Here is a 19011-nt window from a genome sequence, read left to right as displayed (position 1 = left end):
ACATAGCCGTTTAGTACACAGGTTAGTCATATCAAGCCATTTATGACCTACACTAAGTAAACATTCTAAAGTTGAACTTGACAAAAACAATCGCAAATTTATGTCATGTGAAGTTCAAATTAAAAAAACGATGATTATGAATTTTGAATCTGAAATAAGTCTAATTGAGGACCGATTTTAAAAAATTTCAGAACAATAACCAAACCGAAAGTCATATTGATGCAGGACCGAAAGGCACATGGAAGCAAATTTTATCTATTCAATTAGAGTTTTGGTCCGATCAAGATTGAGTTTACACGGCACTGTGAGTGGAAATGGTAATGGGAGAGACCACACTTGATGTTATTGGGTATCTTTTATCGTGAGCTTGACAAGTGATATGACAAACCTTTTTGTGGTCAAAAAACTTTCCTCTTCTTTTATCTCTTCAAAAAGGACACCAACTTAACTTTGGAAGCAAATACCAAAAGATTCACATATGTAAAACGCAACCAATGTGAAACTTTTTAATACTAGACAAATCCATGAAACCAAAATTCTGAGTTGGGTGACGACGTAATTATTGTAAATGGAAAATGATCATACTAAAAAAACCAATCAAACCTTTACTACAAGGCTTAATAGAAAAGTTCATTTTTTCTACAAACCTTTTCTTTCTATTTATGTTCAACCATCATCACCCAGAGAATATCGCTTTTAACACAACCAGCAAACATCGGTCACCCACCATCCCACCAAACATCGTTTCCAACCAACAGTTCGCGATACATCGATATTGACACTTGAATCATACAATCATATAGACTCATCAAAGGGACAATGGAGGCAAAAATCATTACACAAAAGTAAAAACAAAATTAAAAAATAATCAGTACACATAACAGCTTTAACAAAACCTTTTCCTGGAATTGTTTTCCCCCACAACATATACATACGACCACGTTTCATACGTCAATTAAATTAACTAATGCCCTTTGCCCAATTCAACATTTTGTACACAGCCCAATTATGAGGGGGCATTCATTGATTTGTTTTTTCATATCAACTTCACGTGACAATTCGATTGGACTTGTATCTACCTATTATTGTATGCAAGTGGGATGAAAAAAACTCAGATAATGGTAGTCAGTCTGAATAATACATTATGTAAAGGACGACCAATCAACTCAAAACTCTACTTAAGCCATGGCCAGCAAAACTCAAAGTACGGATGAAGATAATCATCTATTTAGTACTTAATGACAGATTTCTAATACTAATATTATCATTAAACTAACAACGGATGCCACATAAGCAAATTCTGATTATTTTTTTTCCTGAAGACAGACTAATATAATCGTATATAAAAAAGTGTTATCAAAAAAAGACCAAACACAAAATGATAACTTTTAATTGACATTAACCTTTGTCTAGTTTCAAGATACAAAGATATACATGTACACCTCTGGTAAATGGACCAGGTGAACCTACCACAAGACCGGCTTGACCTTGTGTTCGGTTTTAAAAACATTGCATGCATAAGAATTGGAATTGCCATGCCTCCTCAATTTAAACTTCTGTTTGAGAAATGAAATACTTACGGAGGGTTTTTCTGTCTTGCAAGAGCCACTCCCCAAGGCAAAGAATCATGAGTTGGAGCAAAAAGATCCAGAGTAAATTGGGAGTAGGCACCTGCTTAAATGACTAGAAAAAAAGCGGTTATGTATGTGTGTGCACACAAAAGAGTGACAAAGTTTTGAAGTAAAATGTCTTATATACATTAGATTGTCATCCAAAACAACTACATGCATTTTATTTTTCAACCCCTGAACTACAAAACCAATCCTACCCACCCCAGTGGCTCTTTTTTTTCATAGTGAGAAAACCAATAAAACTGGAAAAAAATACAAAATGTTACAGATTGAGAAAAACCAGATTTGAGAGGTAGAGAAGGCATGTTTTCTGACTTGTTGATATATGCGCATATTTAACAAGGACAAGCGAACGATTACTTGTTTTTCCTCTTGGACTATCTCAAGGACAAATGATGCAACCACTTCTTCAGGTAAAATGTCCTTCTGTCTGAAGATATAATTGAGCTAATCTGGGGTTTCAGAATCATGTGTTCTCATCAGGCCTCTTCTGTGATTTCATTGGAAGAAAGTTTCTCCCCCAAGGCTCCGAGTAAATCATGGTACTCGGAAAATGATGGATGTGACTGAACCATACACAATCATATTAGTGAAGCATTCACATAAAAATGTTAAAAGTGGTGGTGGTGGTGTGTGTGTGTGTGGGGGGGGGGGGGGGGGGGGTGGACAGGTTGGTTATGGATTTTTTGGTTCCGGTCAAACAGATAGGGTTGACCCGTAACCACATTTTTTATCCATCTAATTTAACTCTATGTATCTATAATGTGCTCATAATAAACACTACATTCTTATAAAATATATTTGGCTTTTTTTATAAGAGACATGAAGAGTTTCTGTGCAACGAAAAAACACTCACATGACTTGTTCAACCCAGATGTATTTTTAGTTTTATCCCTTATATATTGTCGCGTCAGAGATGGAACGTCATCCAAACGAACACATTTATAAGTAAATGGGTGGCAGTTGCCGCCTATAACTGAATAGAAGCTTTAAGAAATACCTCAAGTGTTGCACTATATGCTTTCCAGAGCCGCATATCATGACGAAATAAATCAATAAGAACCTGCACATAAATCATGTAAAAGTTTTAAACAATATTATCTAAAAGTATCAATAACTTCTAGGAATCCATTTACAAAAGGATATCCATTTCCCAAAAAAAATCCTAATCTACCCCAAGAGATTCCACATATGTCAATGCAACTACACTTCCACGAATGCAAATTGTAAATATTCGACTTTGTGGAAGTGTTCGAATATTAGTCATGTGTCACGTAGCCTTCAATGATTGATAAATATGGGTTATCGTAAATAGAATATAGGTTTTCAATGAAGAAACAGAATATAGGTTATCGTAAATAGAACTCCAAAAAAAAGAAACTGGCGATAATATAGGATCACTAATCAGAATATGCACTATTACAACAAAAAGGTATCAAATGATACCTTATAACTATTATCATTCTATGTATTATATTTCGCTACATAACATGCAGGAATTCTAAGCCTAGTATAATTAATGTTGTCTAATTTAGGGGTGTACCTCAGATCGCCTTAAAAGAGTTGCCAATACTACAATCCACTCTTTAAACTTGACAGAGCACATATGAGATAAAAGGAATTCTGCATCCAAGCGGTTTTGCAAGGTTCCCATTTGAAGCTGAAAGAAAATGTAAGGTAAATTTTTAAATTAGAGAGAAAAACATAGAGAATAATTCATGTTGAAACAAAAAATAGAATAAAAAAATGCAGTCAATTTTCACAAGTGAAAGCTTACTGGAGCAAATTCAACAGATTAATAACTCATGTTGAGACAAAAAATAGAATTAAAAAAATGCAGTCAATTTTCACAAGTGAAAGCTTACTGGAGCAAATTCAACAGATTTTAGAGTACGCCATGCATAAGGATTTAGATGTGGCTTTAAAGTCGAAACTTCAACAAGTGAAAGGTGTTTTTTGATAGGAAAGTAAATCATAGAGAAAAACTATTATGTTGAAACACAAAATAAGAAATAAGAATTATTACTTAAACAAGTGAAAGGTTAGTGCAGCAGAAGTCATTTTAGAGTATGAATCACAAAGTTGTAACTTTGAAGTCGACTGGGCAAATAGCTTGTAAGGTTACACTGTTACAACTAATATAAGAGGTGACATAGGATGGTGACGTATCAGTTTTCCGTGTTCTGACAAAAGATAGTTATGAAAAGTGAGATAAATCATTAGTGATTATTTGTTTCTGAAATTCAGGGTCATGATAACCAGGCTTGGAAAAGCAGAAAAGCAGTTGCAGGAAACAGATTGTTTAATAAATGTGAAATTACCTAATCATCCCTAACTTCAATCTACTAATTATTGGATTTTTTGATTTTGTGTCTTCAGGTATAGTTCACTTCAATGCTTATAGCATGATAATGTCATGTAATACCTTCTGGCTTATTAGCTCGAGTCCAGAAGCAAAATTCTCCAAACGAGCACTCCCATATTTTTCGCGTTGTAGATATTCCTGCAAATTATATTCAACAATATAGTAATAATTCCTGCACTTTTTTGCAGAACCATTGTATGACACATTGAGTCGGGTCTTTTAGAATCTCTCTACCCTTGGGCAGGGGTATGACTATCTACATCATACCTCTCCCATCCCCACCCACCAATGGGAAGAATTTAGAAATAGTGTATCTTACCACTAGATCAAACTGGGTTCCTTTTACAAATGAAACAAGCTTGGAGAGTTCTTTCCCAGACATCAAGTAGCTAGCATGACTTTCTAGAATATTTTTGACAGAAGCAACATGTGCATTCTGCTCTTTGAATGAAGGACTGTTTATATCAAAAAGAAGAGTATTATAAAATAAATAAAAATAATGAAATTGGGGAACATTAAGTGAACCACAAATAATTTGGAACGGGTAATGGGTCAAAACATGTGATTATTATATAGGCCCAAAAAAGGTCACTTCAGGTTGGGCAGAATCATTAACACCTTTTTGATCCACTTTGTTGAATTTTATGAATATCCGATGTATCGCATAAGTTTATTAAAAGTATTTAATAATCATTTTTAAATAAAGTGGCAAATGAAATCACTTTGGAGGACTTATAACCCCGTCGACCCATTTAAATTGTTTTTTGGCAAATTAATGAATGGTTACCTTCTTGCATCTGAGGACAGTCTCTTACCAGAAGGAAAACGGAAATAGCCTAGAAACCTGGGAGATAGTTTATCCGAATCTGTTGTTGTAGGTTCATACTCTCTACCAGATCTCAATAGAAATCTCACCTGGGTAACAAACAGAAAAGTTGTCATTACTCAATGAACGTTAAGAAGTTGACCGAATTCACGTTTACTTCTCCAACACATACCAGCTCCCCAGCAAGCTCGTATAATGACTCATTCAGCGTTGCCTGCAAGATCATTTACTTTAGATCATAAGCGTAAGAGAAAGAAATGAAATCTACAATCAGCATGTGTTATTACTTGTAACAAGCGTAGCGCAAAGTATTGACTGACAGGTGCTCCTTCGAGCTTTGCTATAACCTAAAACATAAGAAAGTACAAGATAAAGCATAATCTCAAACTTGCAATAAGCAAAAAAAAAAAAACTCGATTGCCAAAGACAGAAACACCAGCAGAAAGTGTCAAGTTATCTTTGACACTATCACTGGCTCACTTACTAGTATATAGCAAGCCGCAGTTTGATACCATCTCCTCTGGAAGCATTCTTCGAACAACCTAGAGAACAGAAAAGATTAAAAAACCATTTGCCCAATTTCCAGCTCTCAAAATATCTCCCATAAAAAGTGAGAGCCCTTATCCAAATTAATGATGGACCAATTAACACATTACTGATTCAAACTTTACAAAGCTCCAAAACTTTTATAGCCTCGACAAGAGATCATAACAATTGAACTCCATAATCTTATCATTCTTATGTTAACACCAAAATCAATACAAACATACATACATAATCTTTTCATATATATATAAGAAAAGGACTTTCAGAAATATATATTGGCCAATAGGAGTCTTTCTGATGTGGAAGAACAAGCCATATTGTATTTGGAGGCCCAAGATAGAGTAACAAAGGGAGCTTCACTAAAGCGGTCATAGCTTGAACTACGGGGCTCCGTTTTCAATGTGCGACCAGGCGAAACGACCGTTGGAACGAGGAGCACATTTCTACAGACGGCTATAGGCGGTTTGGGTCAACCTTCGGGCCCAAAAAACGCCTATTTCTATGAGTTTTAAAACCCTTTTAAGTTTTTATCCATGTTTTCGGTTTTGTTGGACTTTGTTTTTGTCATAGCTTTCGGCCCACTTGTATTTTGAGGCCCAAACGAATTTCGCTTGTTTTTATATATTCTTGTAAACAATGGGAGATAATCACTTATCAAATATATGAAAAATAGTTCTTCTCCCTATACATAAGTGTGTGTTAGCGTGTGAAAATTTCCAAAGTATCGGTATTCCCTTTAAATCAACAATAGTTAGAATTTATCTCGTTTTTACTCTACATCACTTACTTATAAAATCAACTCAATTCTTTCTTATTAACCAACTTTATCAGCTAGTCGCTTTCTTTTCAATCAATTTTACTGTATAATCTTGGTGCAAATAGAAGAATATTTCCAAAATTACTATAATCCCTTATTTTCCAAACACTTAATAATAACCCCTTCTTCTTTCAATTAATAACAAAAAAAAAAATCTGCTCATTTTAATACATTAAAAAGGTGACATGTGGTATCCACTAATTATCTTTCCTAATCTTGCCCCCTGATTTTTCCATATGTCATCATCTAATAGTTAGGAGGATTAATCATTTTCCTTTTCCTAACCAGCATATCTACACCATTTAACTTTATTTCCATCTTTTAGGCACAGTTGTAGACTTGTAGCTGAATAGATTTTCATCTACCACTATATTAGTAAGCAATATATATATATATGGGAATCGAGATCTAACAAATATTCACGTAGCACTATGCTTGACAAAATGCTAGCGCAAGAATAATATTTCTCACATAGTCAGATGTGTTAGAATCTAGCTTCTATATTTAAGGCTATGATCTCTTCGTATAGGATGCCATCCTTTTCAGTGATCATTTAACAGCTATATTTAGTTATTTACCCATACCTCACCTTTGAGGGATTGGGTATGGTGAATGTATATAAGAGCTATTTTGTTAGTCAATATGCAAAGTATGCTGACAAAAAATGCAGTTGAATAAAGTTACTTCCAGAGGTGAAGCGACAAAACTTACTCAGTTGATCTTCCAGCAGCTGAAAATAAATCTGCCCAATGTCGACCATCAGTCTTTCTTGCTACACTAACCACAACGTCAAAATACTCCGGAAATTTCTTTATTAAATCACAGGTTTTCTCCAAAAGAGAAGGACTATCTTTGCTTGCATTTTGGCTGTCACAGCAAGGCCAAATAAAATAAACGAGTAAGATACTACGATTCAAACAATTGCGCAAAAAATATAGAATATGTATCACTCTACAAGTGAAAATAACACAATAGCATGTATATGATTTCTTACAATAGAATATAGGAATTCATCAAATTTAAAACATGTTTCTGTTAACACAGTCGATGTAAACTGATTTCTAACTTATGGTCATCCAGCCTCAGATTAACTTTTAAATCAAAGAAAAAAAACTTTTTCCACCATGCATCAAGCTTGCAGATACAAACCAAACAAGTACATAAGAAAATGGAAGCATGACATTTCTAATGTGGAATTACCTGGAAATCTCGGCCTCAAAAACAGTAAAAAGAAGCCACTCTAAGCAGTGGGAAAAATGAGGCTTCTCCTCTGACAATCGAGCCAGTTGTAAGGCTTCTTCACTCTTATCTCTCTATACAGGATTAAAAACAGATATGAGTAGATTTCAGAACATCACTAACTGTTGCATTACATGTTCTATTTTAGGGGTTGTTTGAATTTATGTATTAATTCTGACTATTTTATCTCAAACTCATAATAATCAGTTATTAATGTTCTGATATACAGGTTCCAGTTTGATAATTACATTGTTTAGGCGCTCAAATTCTCAGTTTTAGATAATCAGTTCCGTAACAGCTTTTATAAAACTGAACATCTGAGGGTAAATTGCACCTGCTTTTAACCTATATTGAGAGACGTATATTTCAATTTCACAAAAACGTGATTACGTTTATCTTTTTTCTAAGTTCATAAATAATCAGAATTAACCAAACACTCAAATATCTGATTAGATAATATTAAAAATTCAACAGCTGAAGCACATCCAAACACTAGATTCCACAAACCATTCACCCAACATGGAAAACTTAAAAGGGGATACATGGGAGGGTTACAATGCAATATACCTGAAGAAGGTGACGAAGGAGGCAATGTAGTATTGTTTGAACTTGCGGAGATGGCTCAAAACATGGAAACTCGGTGCATGCTGAAAAGGATAGTCTCTGGGTAATGCCAACTACTATTCCAGCATTGGGAAGCAGACCAAGAGGATATACCTCACGATCAAATTCAAGCTCAGGATCCAACTACGAGTATAAATTGAGTTACATTTTAAATCCAAAGGCACGAAGTTGACAAACAACAAAACTAAAAACCCAACAACACAGTACAAAAAACACAAGTATACATAAGAAATATTTTCTATCATTTTTCTTTTGTACAAGATTAAAAAGGTGCAAACTGAGCACTGACATTTAGACCTTCCCAGGTAGTTACCACATCTTGTAGTATGAAGTAGGGTATCTAGAAGCTAACCAGGGTAAAATCACTTTTACCCCGGAAAAAAAGTACGGGTTGTAGCTTTTATAATATTTTGGAAATTGTTTACACGAAGTGTGTAAATGGCAAGTCACTTGATCTATAAGTAACTGGGCAGTATATATTGCAAGATATACAGTTTCCACATTAGCTGATCTGTGACATGGCCACCCAGGTGCAATATAATAAGAAGTTGATTCTTACATTTATAGCACAAAAGTTATAAATTAATCAACAAACCAACAAGAGGTCCAACACAAGCATGACTCTGAAAGGAAACATTTTCATATCCAATGTTCAAATATGCAATTAATCTCCTTACCTGCAAGAATTCTTCCTGCTTGTAAGGGTCCAAACCTGAAGATGGGTACCAAACCTGTAACCAACAGCTATATCATACATCTGTTGAGAATTATATATTGAAACTACCTATTTTGTTAGCTAAGATTTCAATCACCTGCATTCCTCGATGACCATAGTCTAACCATGAAACTTCCTCAATCAAATTTGTCTTGTCCCCTGACCGCCCACAGGTAACCCAAAACAATTCTATGGAATCTGTAAGCTCCCTTTCCCGGCCATCAATTAGGTCAAGTAATGATAGCTCCCCATTTGCCCTTAATATTAAACATCTGAAATTGAAAGCAATAATTAATGATAATTAAAATACACAAAAATCATCATTTACCTGCTCGTACAAGAAGCACAAACCTAATGGGTTCTTTTTCTAATGAATCTGAAGATGATATAATCTCTTTGGAGGAGGGGTCACTTTCAAGCTGATCAGGTATAAAATGCATTGCAGCAGGATGGCACTTTGCAGTCATGATGGATAGCTCTCGTACTGTAGAAAGCTGTTTGTCATTTTATCACTTAAAAAGGCAGGAAGAAACTTAAGTTTACTGTAACCCTCATATGTTGTGCCCAGTATATTCCAATGACCACAGACATAAAATAATATGCGAATTCATTTACCTGTATATCTGGTGTACTAGAAGGAGTCAAGTCACCAGATACCTTCACATGATATATATGGACATCAAATGGGTGGTAGGTGACAAGTAAATAGTCATTATAGACATCCATCACCATGGGTTTTGCAAGCAATGGTTTCTGATAGAGAAGTGAACTCTGATCAAGATGATATCTTGGGTAGAAGAGCAACTCGTACCTGCAATAGAACAATATTAACCAAGTAATTATTACTTTAACTATGCTGCCATTTGTTAAAAAGATTATTCACAAGTAACTATTATGTACTCTGATCAATGCAAATATCTGATGCCAAAATACGGATCATGCCAGTAAAAAGTCAACATGATTTATGATTGACAGGCAAAATGCCACAAGTAGTAACAAAATGTCCTTTGAATCTTTTGTTAGCATGAAGAGGTACAGGTTGATATAACAGTTGTTTAACAATTTAGTATGAACAAAAAGAATAAGTTTAAAACTTCAAATGCACATAATTTGCTCACATGTCTGATGACTCGACGTAGTTGCAAACAACAACAATTTTCCCCATCCATAACAAGCCTGTGCATTGAATTTTTTGTTCTTGGGTAACATCACCAAAAAATCTCCATCTATTTAATCGAATGTCATATAATATCATCCCATGAAGTCCAGCAACAGCTAGATACATCCCATCTTCACTAGCAGCCACATGAAGAACCGGCCAATTTTGGGAGATATAGGAGACCTGCACAAACAGAAACTATGTGAGCATCAATGCTCACAGATATAAACGAAAACCAGCTCACATGTAATACTAGAGGTGGAAAGTTTGACTTGTCAACTTATAAATGGGTGCAGTTAAAATGGGTAAAATACAATATATTTAGCTACAAAAGGAACTGGTCATCAAGTCGCCCAAAGTTTAATTTAATGCATTACCAAATCAATTTAAAGAACTAATTATAATTCATAAAATATATTTTTGGTAATCGTATTTGACACAGTAATTATTTGATAATATTTAGAGCTCGTTGACAAAAGTGACCCAAGTCAACCCAACCCGTATCCCAAATTGCCGAACCCACTCATTGTGCCACATCTAATTAATGCTACACTTAACTGGAAGGTTAAGATGCATCAACTTGAGTTCATCTGTATCCTCAGGCTGCACAACAAGTAACCGATCTTCGCCATAGATTACTTGGCGGGAATGAGTTTTGCCTGAAACCCCTCTGTTGAGGCAACATTTACCAAAAGAAAATGCAAGTATTCTCTCTGAAGAACCCTCTTCAACAGCATAGAGTCTATATCCATATTCATCCCATTGCATAAATGAGGTACCACTCATTAATGGTTCATAATTGCCATCTGGATTTTGCTTAACCCCCGGAGAAGACGCAGAATTTAAACCAATCTGACGAATTGTAGACATTAAACGGCAACCAGATATAGACCACACTGTTAGTCCTCTTGACTTCCACCCAACTGCAAAGGCAGAACTGTCGGGTGTCCATGCAATAGAACTAACTGCACCAGTATCATCCATTGAATACCTACAGAAGCGAACGAATATACAAAGGGTCATTTTTAACAAATTTTAGAGATGAATTCCATTTTTCACAAATTCTAAAGATGAACCAAATTTTCAAAGTGTGAATGGCAAGCACCACAAATGCCCTTCATGATAGGTTCATATATAGTAGATGAGCACATCATAGAAAAATATTGATAAATTATTCATATCAGAGGCCCCAACTCAACATTTACAAAAATGAATAGGTAGTAGTTTGTGAAGAGTGAACAAGAACATCCATGCATGGGGATCGCATCAGGCTGGGTTGAAGTCCTTAATTAAGAATACTTCTTTTTTCCATTTTTTAGAAAAACTTAATGAATATATAATGCATTTGATATGATTACAAAGACAACATTGTTACAATAATAGTATATATGTCCTTGAACAAACTGATTGTAAGAGGTTGTAAGCATATAAACAAACTCCGATGATGACTTTCGACCACTTTGACCTATTCAACGTTCAGCACATTTAACCACTCTCACTTTTTAGATAACATCCTTTATTTGACTTGATTAAATGTAAAACTACCCAAATTGACCCATTCCATAAGTAAATAAATCGAAACTGCAAGTCTGCAGCCTCTAACACAGATGACTGATTTTCTAAGACAATTGTCATAAAAGTCAAATCTTACCCCCAATCATGTAAAGATACAGAACGAATAAGCGATACGGGTTCACCAATTTCATACAGCTCAATGACACCTCTTCTGGTGCCAACAGCAAGAATTTGTTGGTCTGGTGCAATTGAAGCACATACTGCATCATCGGACCCCAATCGATACTCAGGGTTAACAGAATCAGATTGCTTTAAACCTCGCTTGCTTACAGAACATAACACCAATTGTCCATCCGAGAACAGAACGAATAACAGCTTCAAGCGCAACGAAAACTCCATATAAGTGACGGCTGACTTTCTAGACAAAGAATGACTTGATGATACAACGCCATTGGACAATTTTGTATGGCCATTTGCATTACACAAATGGAAGTCCAGATCCAAGGATCCATAAAACTGTAAAAAAGAAAGTCAAAAAGAAAAAGATATGATTAAGAGGAAAGTGTTGGTCATTTTTATTGGTTAATGTGCCCAATGAAAATGAGTATCATAATACTTTATGAGTTTACCACACGGCTTGCATTACCTCACCCTTCCAAGACATATTATATAAAGTTCCATTTGAAAGTCCGACCAGCAAGTTTTTGTTGTCGCAAATAATATTGCTCCTGTCACAAAAGCAAAAGAAATAAATATTTTGCATCTTATAGGAGTAAGTGTAGATAATGTATGTCGATTTCTTTTCATTCAGAAACTCAATCTAACACTTGTGACTTCTTTCGTACTTTAAAAACAGATCTGACTTTTAAGATCAATGATCACCAGAGAGATGTCCCAGACTCACGTATTAATAAGTACAAGAATCACATACAACAGTTTCTTTTATCAATTATTATCGAAAACTTCCATTTTAGCCTGACTTGGTTAAGGTACTTTATTAAATGAAACTAAACTGCATTGTCAAATTGTTAATTTGATCATACAAAAAAGGCACAATTAAACAATCCTTGGAAAGATTATTATTTAAATGGTAAACAAGCAAAGATAAAGGTAAAACTGTTGGATACAATTTGATTGATTGCAATCTCATAGATCAAACGTCTTGCTAACAGCGCTTTCAATCATAATATGTCCAACAATTATCATAATCATATATATTGTAATAAAACAACCTTGCCCCTGTGTCCTCTTTTGTGTAAACTCTCTTTACACACAACTCTTACTCTTACATGAAACCACTGTATATTACTATTGATAAGACAGCATATAACAAACATACAATGTGCTAAAGACAACTTTTATATATAACACAATTCATCTCAAAGCTTTAAAGAATTAAGGTGGTGCTTACACTGTCAAGTCCTTGCCTGGAAAGGGGACCACTTCACTCATAAGTAGAGAAATAGTTGCAAAAGACAGATTAGAAGGTTGTTTTCCTCCTATGTGTATTTTTTTCTCAGAAAATTGGACTTTAAAAATGTGAAGATAGAATGAAGATGTCTGCAAGGGAACACAACGGTATAAAGATCACATTACTCTATTAAATTAAGCAGAGTGATTTCAACAGATGTTTATAAGGAAATGCAGACATGACATTTCTGAAGTTGCAGAAAAACAATAACAGTAAAAGAAGGCCATTTAGCCACTTCCATACTTACAAGAACAGCAATTAATTTAGTATCAGGGCTCCAGATAGCCCGCAAGTTCTCTCCCTCTCTTGCTATTGAATCTGGACCTCGCTTATACTTCCCTAACCTCACCCTATGCTGCAACAAATTATCATACCAAAACAAGAAAACAAAAAATCATATTTAGTTATTCAAATCTCGACTCAAACCCACACAAACATATAATGAAAATGACCAACCTGAAGTTAACAGTCAATGCACTTGAAAAATTTTTGAAATTTGAACCAAGTCAAAGAAATATTCATAGTAAAATTTAAAATGTCTACATAATAACTCTCATTAACAGCTTCAATCTATAAATTCTGCAGGTGATGATACATATATACGAACACTATATATATAACCATTTCTAATCACACAACTGGTAATAAAACTAATGCCATAACCGCCAATCTCATGAATCAAACACCTCAGTTGCACTTAAATTATCACTGTTTCTGGTACGCCGCACCAAAAACAACTAAACTGTATGATGTAATGATATAACCCATACCATGTCTGTTTGTAGTACCTTCATTTCTAATGCTTCATTGCTTCTAATACAAAGTCCGTAACTAACCATTGGACATGCAAATGTTTCTGCTCCTAATTATTGATTTCATAAATCAATCTAGCCTAATATACATCAATGATTCTAATTCAGCTAGTTAGAAGGAGCTAAAACTCATAATCATCATGCAATTCAATGGCCTAAATTCCAAACATTGACAACATTTATACTAGATTTTTGATAATCATCGATTTCGAGTATCTATTACAACCATTTCACCAATAATTTATCATTAATTCAGCTAACATGAATTACAAACACCTAACAGTCCTAACCGAAATACTAATAATGTAATTTTAGAACATATATATATATATATATATATATAAACAACATATAATTATACAATCTGTAAAAATGGAGATAGAAATAGACCTGAGAAGAGCTCCAGAGCTCTAAATGAGAAGGGCAAACAACGAGAAATAACCGATCAACAACTTTAAGATATATGATCTGCTGTGAAGTAGGACACAATCCTGATTCCAGTGGGATCACCTGCGGCCATCCGTACGCCATATACATCTTCTTCGATTCTAGTTATGAATGTAATCTATGATATATGTAATGTATTATATATGTATTGGTAATTGAGTCGGTGTATATATGTAAGATCTAACAGAATTGAAATGCTAGGGTTTTACGGAGAAATTAGAGATGTCATTGGAAATGATGATGATTATGAGCGTGATTTAGGAGAAACAGTGTATGTGTGTGTGTGTGTGGATCTGAGATTTTTTTTTTTTTAGATAGTTGAACTTTGAAGTTCTTTTGTGGCCGAATTGAAAGATTTGTCAATTAGAAGGTTAGTTTTGTAATTTGTCAATTAGGCGTTGCCGTATGATGTTCTTTCCCTGTTCGTCCGTATTACTGAGTAAGTTAAATTATGGTGAATCCTCTACCCATACTTTATTAGGTCCGTCAATAAGGGTGTGTCGACACCTCTTCGGCAGGCTCGTCGACGAAGCTAGCTTAGGGAGTATGCTCGTCGACAGGCGCATCCTTCAACTCCGTTCGATCGATCGATGACCAAAGACGAGGTTAGTGGAGCGTGTGTGGGGACCAGCTTAACGTAAACAAAAAAAAATTAGTTTTTTTCAAAAAATTTTAAAACAAACGGCTAGTTTTTTTTTTTCACTTTCATCTATAAATACTACACTTTCACATCTCATTCTTCTCCACTCATTCCATCTTCTTCACAATTTCTTTCATTTTGTTCATACTATCAACAAAATCTTTCACTCCCACTCCATCTCTAAATCATGTCAAACAACGAAAATCAAATTAACGACATTTGGAATGCCTTTTCTTGAAACCCCGATGTCGGCTATGTCGTCAACTAACCAAAGTCAAACAAGCCATGCTTCAACCTCATCCAACCCGCCCCCAATGGGTCCTTCACCTCCTTGCCTCGTTAACCCATATTCTCAAGCGTATTACAATCCAATTATGGGTCAAAATTGGACCGAGTCTCAACGTTTGGCGTTAGTCCAAGCCCAAATGCAAGCTCAAATGGCGTTTGACTTTCACCAACAACAACAGCAAAGACCAAGAACCTCACAACTGCCATTGATTATCAATGAAAATGTCCCCGACAAAGATAGTGTCGCGTCTGCCGATGATGAAGATGAAGTTGTGGAGGTGGGTCGTGGGAAGAGGCGCATCACAAAACTGAGAGAGAAAAGAAACTGGGAGGATGATGATATAGTGTTGTTAGCACGGTGTTGGGTGCATTGGTCGCAGGACCCAGTGGTGGGTAATAGTCAGACGGAGGGTATTTTTTGGAAAAAAGTGGTGGAGATGTTTAACAACGAAACACAATACGCACCACGTACGAAGAGCCAAATACATGGCAAATGGAACAAGATAAAAAAAAAAGGTGTTAAGGCATTTGGTGCGGTGTTGAAGAAGGTTAGCGAGCACGACCGACAAAGTGGGGCGGTGAGCAACAGGAGAAATATTGGCATTACCAAAGTTGTTATGACCTTCTTAAAACCTTGCCCAACTTTTGGAATGAAAACAAGGCCACGAGTAGTCGACAAGCTCCGGCGGTAGATTTGACCATCGATGATATTCCATTAGGTGGGACCCCCATTCCCACTCCCATTCCCACCCCCACCCCGGCCCCATTTGAGGCCTTATTTGGGTCAGACCCCATTAGGCGACCACCGGGTCGTAATGTTAGTCGCAGGTTGTCTAGTTCATCCGATGCCACATCGGGCCGATCTTCGGGTTCTGAAATGGCTCAGATCGTTAGTTCTTATCTTCAAGAACAAAAAGAAGCTTTGCGACGGGCCAAGATTAAAGATGCCAGAAAGGTTTTGGCGAGACCAATTCCAACAGGTTTATCGCCAAAAGACTATGAAGCACATATGAGATATCGCCAATACTTGGAAGAGAACTTCGGAGGTTCTTTTTATGCACCGACAGCACCGCCGGCACCTACCCGCGCCCCGGAGGAGAACGAGGACGACCAGACTGCCGACGACGAGTACTTTATTTTATATAATCGTAATGTTTTATTTTCCCTTGTAATGTTTTATTTTTAAGTGTGTTATGTGTTTTGTTTTTAGTTGTAATGTTTAATTGTAATTTTTTTTTTAAATTTAGTTGTGATGTTTTATTATTAATAAAATTAAGTTTAGTTTTAATTTTGTGTAAATATAAAATAAAATAAAAATAAAGTGTGGAAAAGGGGTTATAGGGAGTGATTGTGGAAGAGGTGGATGAAGAGAGAGAAAAGCTGATGTGGCAGTGTGGAAGAAAGAAGGATGAAGCTGGCTTAGGGAAAGGCATTACATGGGTCAAGCCATGGCCGGAACCTTTAGAAACTGCGGATAGTTGTGACTCAAATGTATCATACAGTTGACTTAAGTCCTTGTAATTTCAGAAACTTTGAAGTGCCCCTACTTACAATAGTCATTTTTGTTTCCGTTGGAAGCCAAGCAATCATATGTGGAACATTCTCCCTCGGCAACCAAAGTCAATTACTTGGTTCTTTCCATATAGTCAAAGTTGTGCATACCTTTGGCAAGATTAATGGTCAGATCTACATAACTCAGATGAATTGAGTACTCGTGATCTTATGTATTGCAGTCACCATTGGTTACAAAGACATCAAACACTTCTGAAATACATATGGTACTTGCCAAAAACCCAATTTAAAGGTGGTAGTTCATTATTTTGGTTTGACTATTGGGGTCAGACATGTGATATAAATAAAACAAAAGCAAAGACAAACTGATAAGCGGGTTATCGTCATCCAAAATGTTTTTACATGCTCCTAAATGTTGGAGCTCTTCAACAATGATGGAATCACCGTTCACATCGGTCCTCCTCATCAATTTAGCCATTACAAACACCGTCACAGCAAAAGGCGCCCACATGATCTGAAAAAAGCCGAGTTTCATAGGTTGACAATCCAAATGTTGGTATTCCATTCCGTTATATATATATATATACACATATATTATACTACAATGTCACACAAACCGTTTTAATCCGTACATGTTTGATAACCCCAACACTTCAATTGTGCAACAAATACCAAAGAAATTTGTTCGCCAGCACGAACTCCATACCTACACGAGGGACATCTTTTTGAATGAAAAATATGGTGGTGGAGGCAACAAGTATTGGCGGTGGTGTCGGCAATGGTGGCGGGGACGGGTGGTGGGGACAGCGATGGGGACAACAATGGTATTGAATGAAAAAATAATTATTGTTAAAAAAGTAATCTATTTATTTATAAGATTTGAGGATTTATGTTATAAAATATTTCAATAAGGATATTATAGGTATATTAGATGAAGATGTTTTAATTATTGAATAACTGATATGAGCAATTTGGGTACATCAAATCATCTTTTTGATACTTTAGGGAGTAGATTCTTCTTTTAAAATGTATTATAATAAACGAGTCATATGCAAACGCAATGCGACGATGATAATGGTAGTGGCATGGGGCGGCGGCGGTGGCGGTGACGGTGACGGGTGGTAGGAACGGTAATGATGATGAATGTAAAGCTAATTAATGTTAAAGAATGTAGTGTAGTTATTTAAGGATTGAGGGATTTATGTTGTAATTATTTCATTAAAAGTATTATAAGTATACTACATGAAGATGTTTAAAATTTAAAATTAATGAATAAATGAGATGAGTAATTTTAGTTCAATTCCTTATTTGAAATTGTTGGAATGAGAACTAAAGAACCAAAACAGTTTATAAACATATACTCTGTAATCGAATACTACATAAAAAAAACTATGAAATAAATTTAACAAAGAAACCTATTAAACAATAAGATTATGAATACATTCATAATGATAAGAGTACTTAGCAATAGCATAGACATATATATATATATATAAAACTTGTGAATGTGTGGGTGGCATGATGGTGATCAAGAGGAAGGAATGCGGTTTGTTATTATTTAAAGGGCTAGTGAGGTTTTTTTGGCAGAATTCAGAAGAGTAGATGTTCGTTTAGGGTATACGGGTATAGAAGGCCCACATGCAAATTTTTATCTTTTAAAAATGATTATAAATGCAATTAATCATGGTTGTTATAAAAGTAAATACAGGTTTGATAAAGTTCAGAAGTATGAGAGACTATCCTTATCATCACAAATTAACAAACTCAAAAACAACACACAAGAGAGATATACACACATTCTCTCGCTACTTATCAATCATTCAAGATGAACTTAAACACATAAAAACAAAAGATTGTTACGGATGTGAATAGTATACAACAAGAACCATTGCTAAAAGATGCTACGTGAAAAAGGAAAAGGTACCTTAGACTTCAATCATGTGAAACAACAGAACAACTTCCATAGTCTACATCATTACCCTCTATCTCTCTCTTTTATTAACACAAAAAACCCATTGCAAGTTTTTTTTTTTTGGCAACAACTCTAGTGGGGGTTGAATGTGTTGAAGAAAACAAATAGCGGTTGATGTTGGTTGTGGTCGAATTTGGATCCATGACTTTGTGTTTTGATAAAGAATCAACACGATTATTATTACAAAGATTGAGATAAAATTGAGATAAAAATAGAAGTAAACTTTACATGTTGATGATCTTTACTCTTTAGAGAGAGAGAGATATAATAGTTATTTTGAGTCAAGCTTATTTGAGTCCCTTGATTTTCTTCCATCTCCTCAAACTCCAACCACCACCACCGTCATGTCTGACCACGACCATGATTTCCCGGCGACGGCGATCACCGCCACCACGACTTACACATAACTGTAAAACTTACACATGTGTAAGT

General features: G+C 35.4%; 1 protein-coding gene across 3 annotated transcripts; it reads right to left on the bottom strand.

The window, feature by feature from the left end:
* Positions 1 to 775: 775 nt before the first annotated feature.
* On the bottom strand, positions 776 to 14453 carry LOC122591003 (guanine nucleotide exchange factor subunit RIC1). 3 transcript variants are annotated; one of them, XR_006322659.1, is made up of 25 exons: positions 14111 to 14453; positions 13156 to 13263; positions 12849 to 12997; positions 12084 to 12165; positions 11574 to 11953; positions 10481 to 10913; positions 9882 to 10105; positions 9379 to 9574; positions 9115 to 9257; positions 8861 to 9035; positions 8726 to 8779; positions 7992 to 8171; positions 7386 to 7498; positions 6897 to 7052; positions 5307 to 5364; positions 5110 to 5169; positions 4995 to 5036; positions 4784 to 4911; positions 4316 to 4451; positions 4057 to 4134; positions 3175 to 3291; positions 2632 to 2694; positions 1992 to 2197; positions 1581 to 1683; positions 776 to 1079 (listed from the first exon to the last, which is right to left on the bottom strand). XR_006322659.1 is itself a non-coding variant. In XM_043763181.1 (23 exons), exons 1-23 carry the CDS (start codon positions 14255 to 14257, stop codon positions 2111 to 2113), a joined length of 3309 nt encoding a protein of 1102 aa, XP_043619116.1. In that variant the 5' UTR covers positions 14258 to 14453; the 3' UTR covers positions 1734 to 2110. The 3 variants fall into 3 exon arrangements, 1 of the variants encoding a protein (XP_043619116.1); XR_006322658.1 differs by lacking the exon at positions 776 to 1079 and having other exon boundaries at positions 1366 to 1683; XM_043763181.1 differs by lacking the exons at positions 776 to 1079; positions 1581 to 1683 and having other exon boundaries at positions 1734 to 2197.
* Between the last annotated feature and the right edge of the window lie 4558 nt (positions 14454 to 19011).

This window comes from Erigeron canadensis, chromosome 3 (genome assembly GCF_010389155.1).
Source record: "Erigeron canadensis isolate Cc75 chromosome 3, C_canadensis_v1, whole genome shotgun sequence".
Taxonomy (NCBI): domain Eukaryota; kingdom Viridiplantae; phylum Streptophyta; class Magnoliopsida; order Asterales; family Asteraceae; genus Erigeron; species Erigeron canadensis.
The sequence above is the reverse complement of the archived record's forward strand: the minus strand, read 5'-3'. Positions and strand labels throughout refer to the sequence as shown.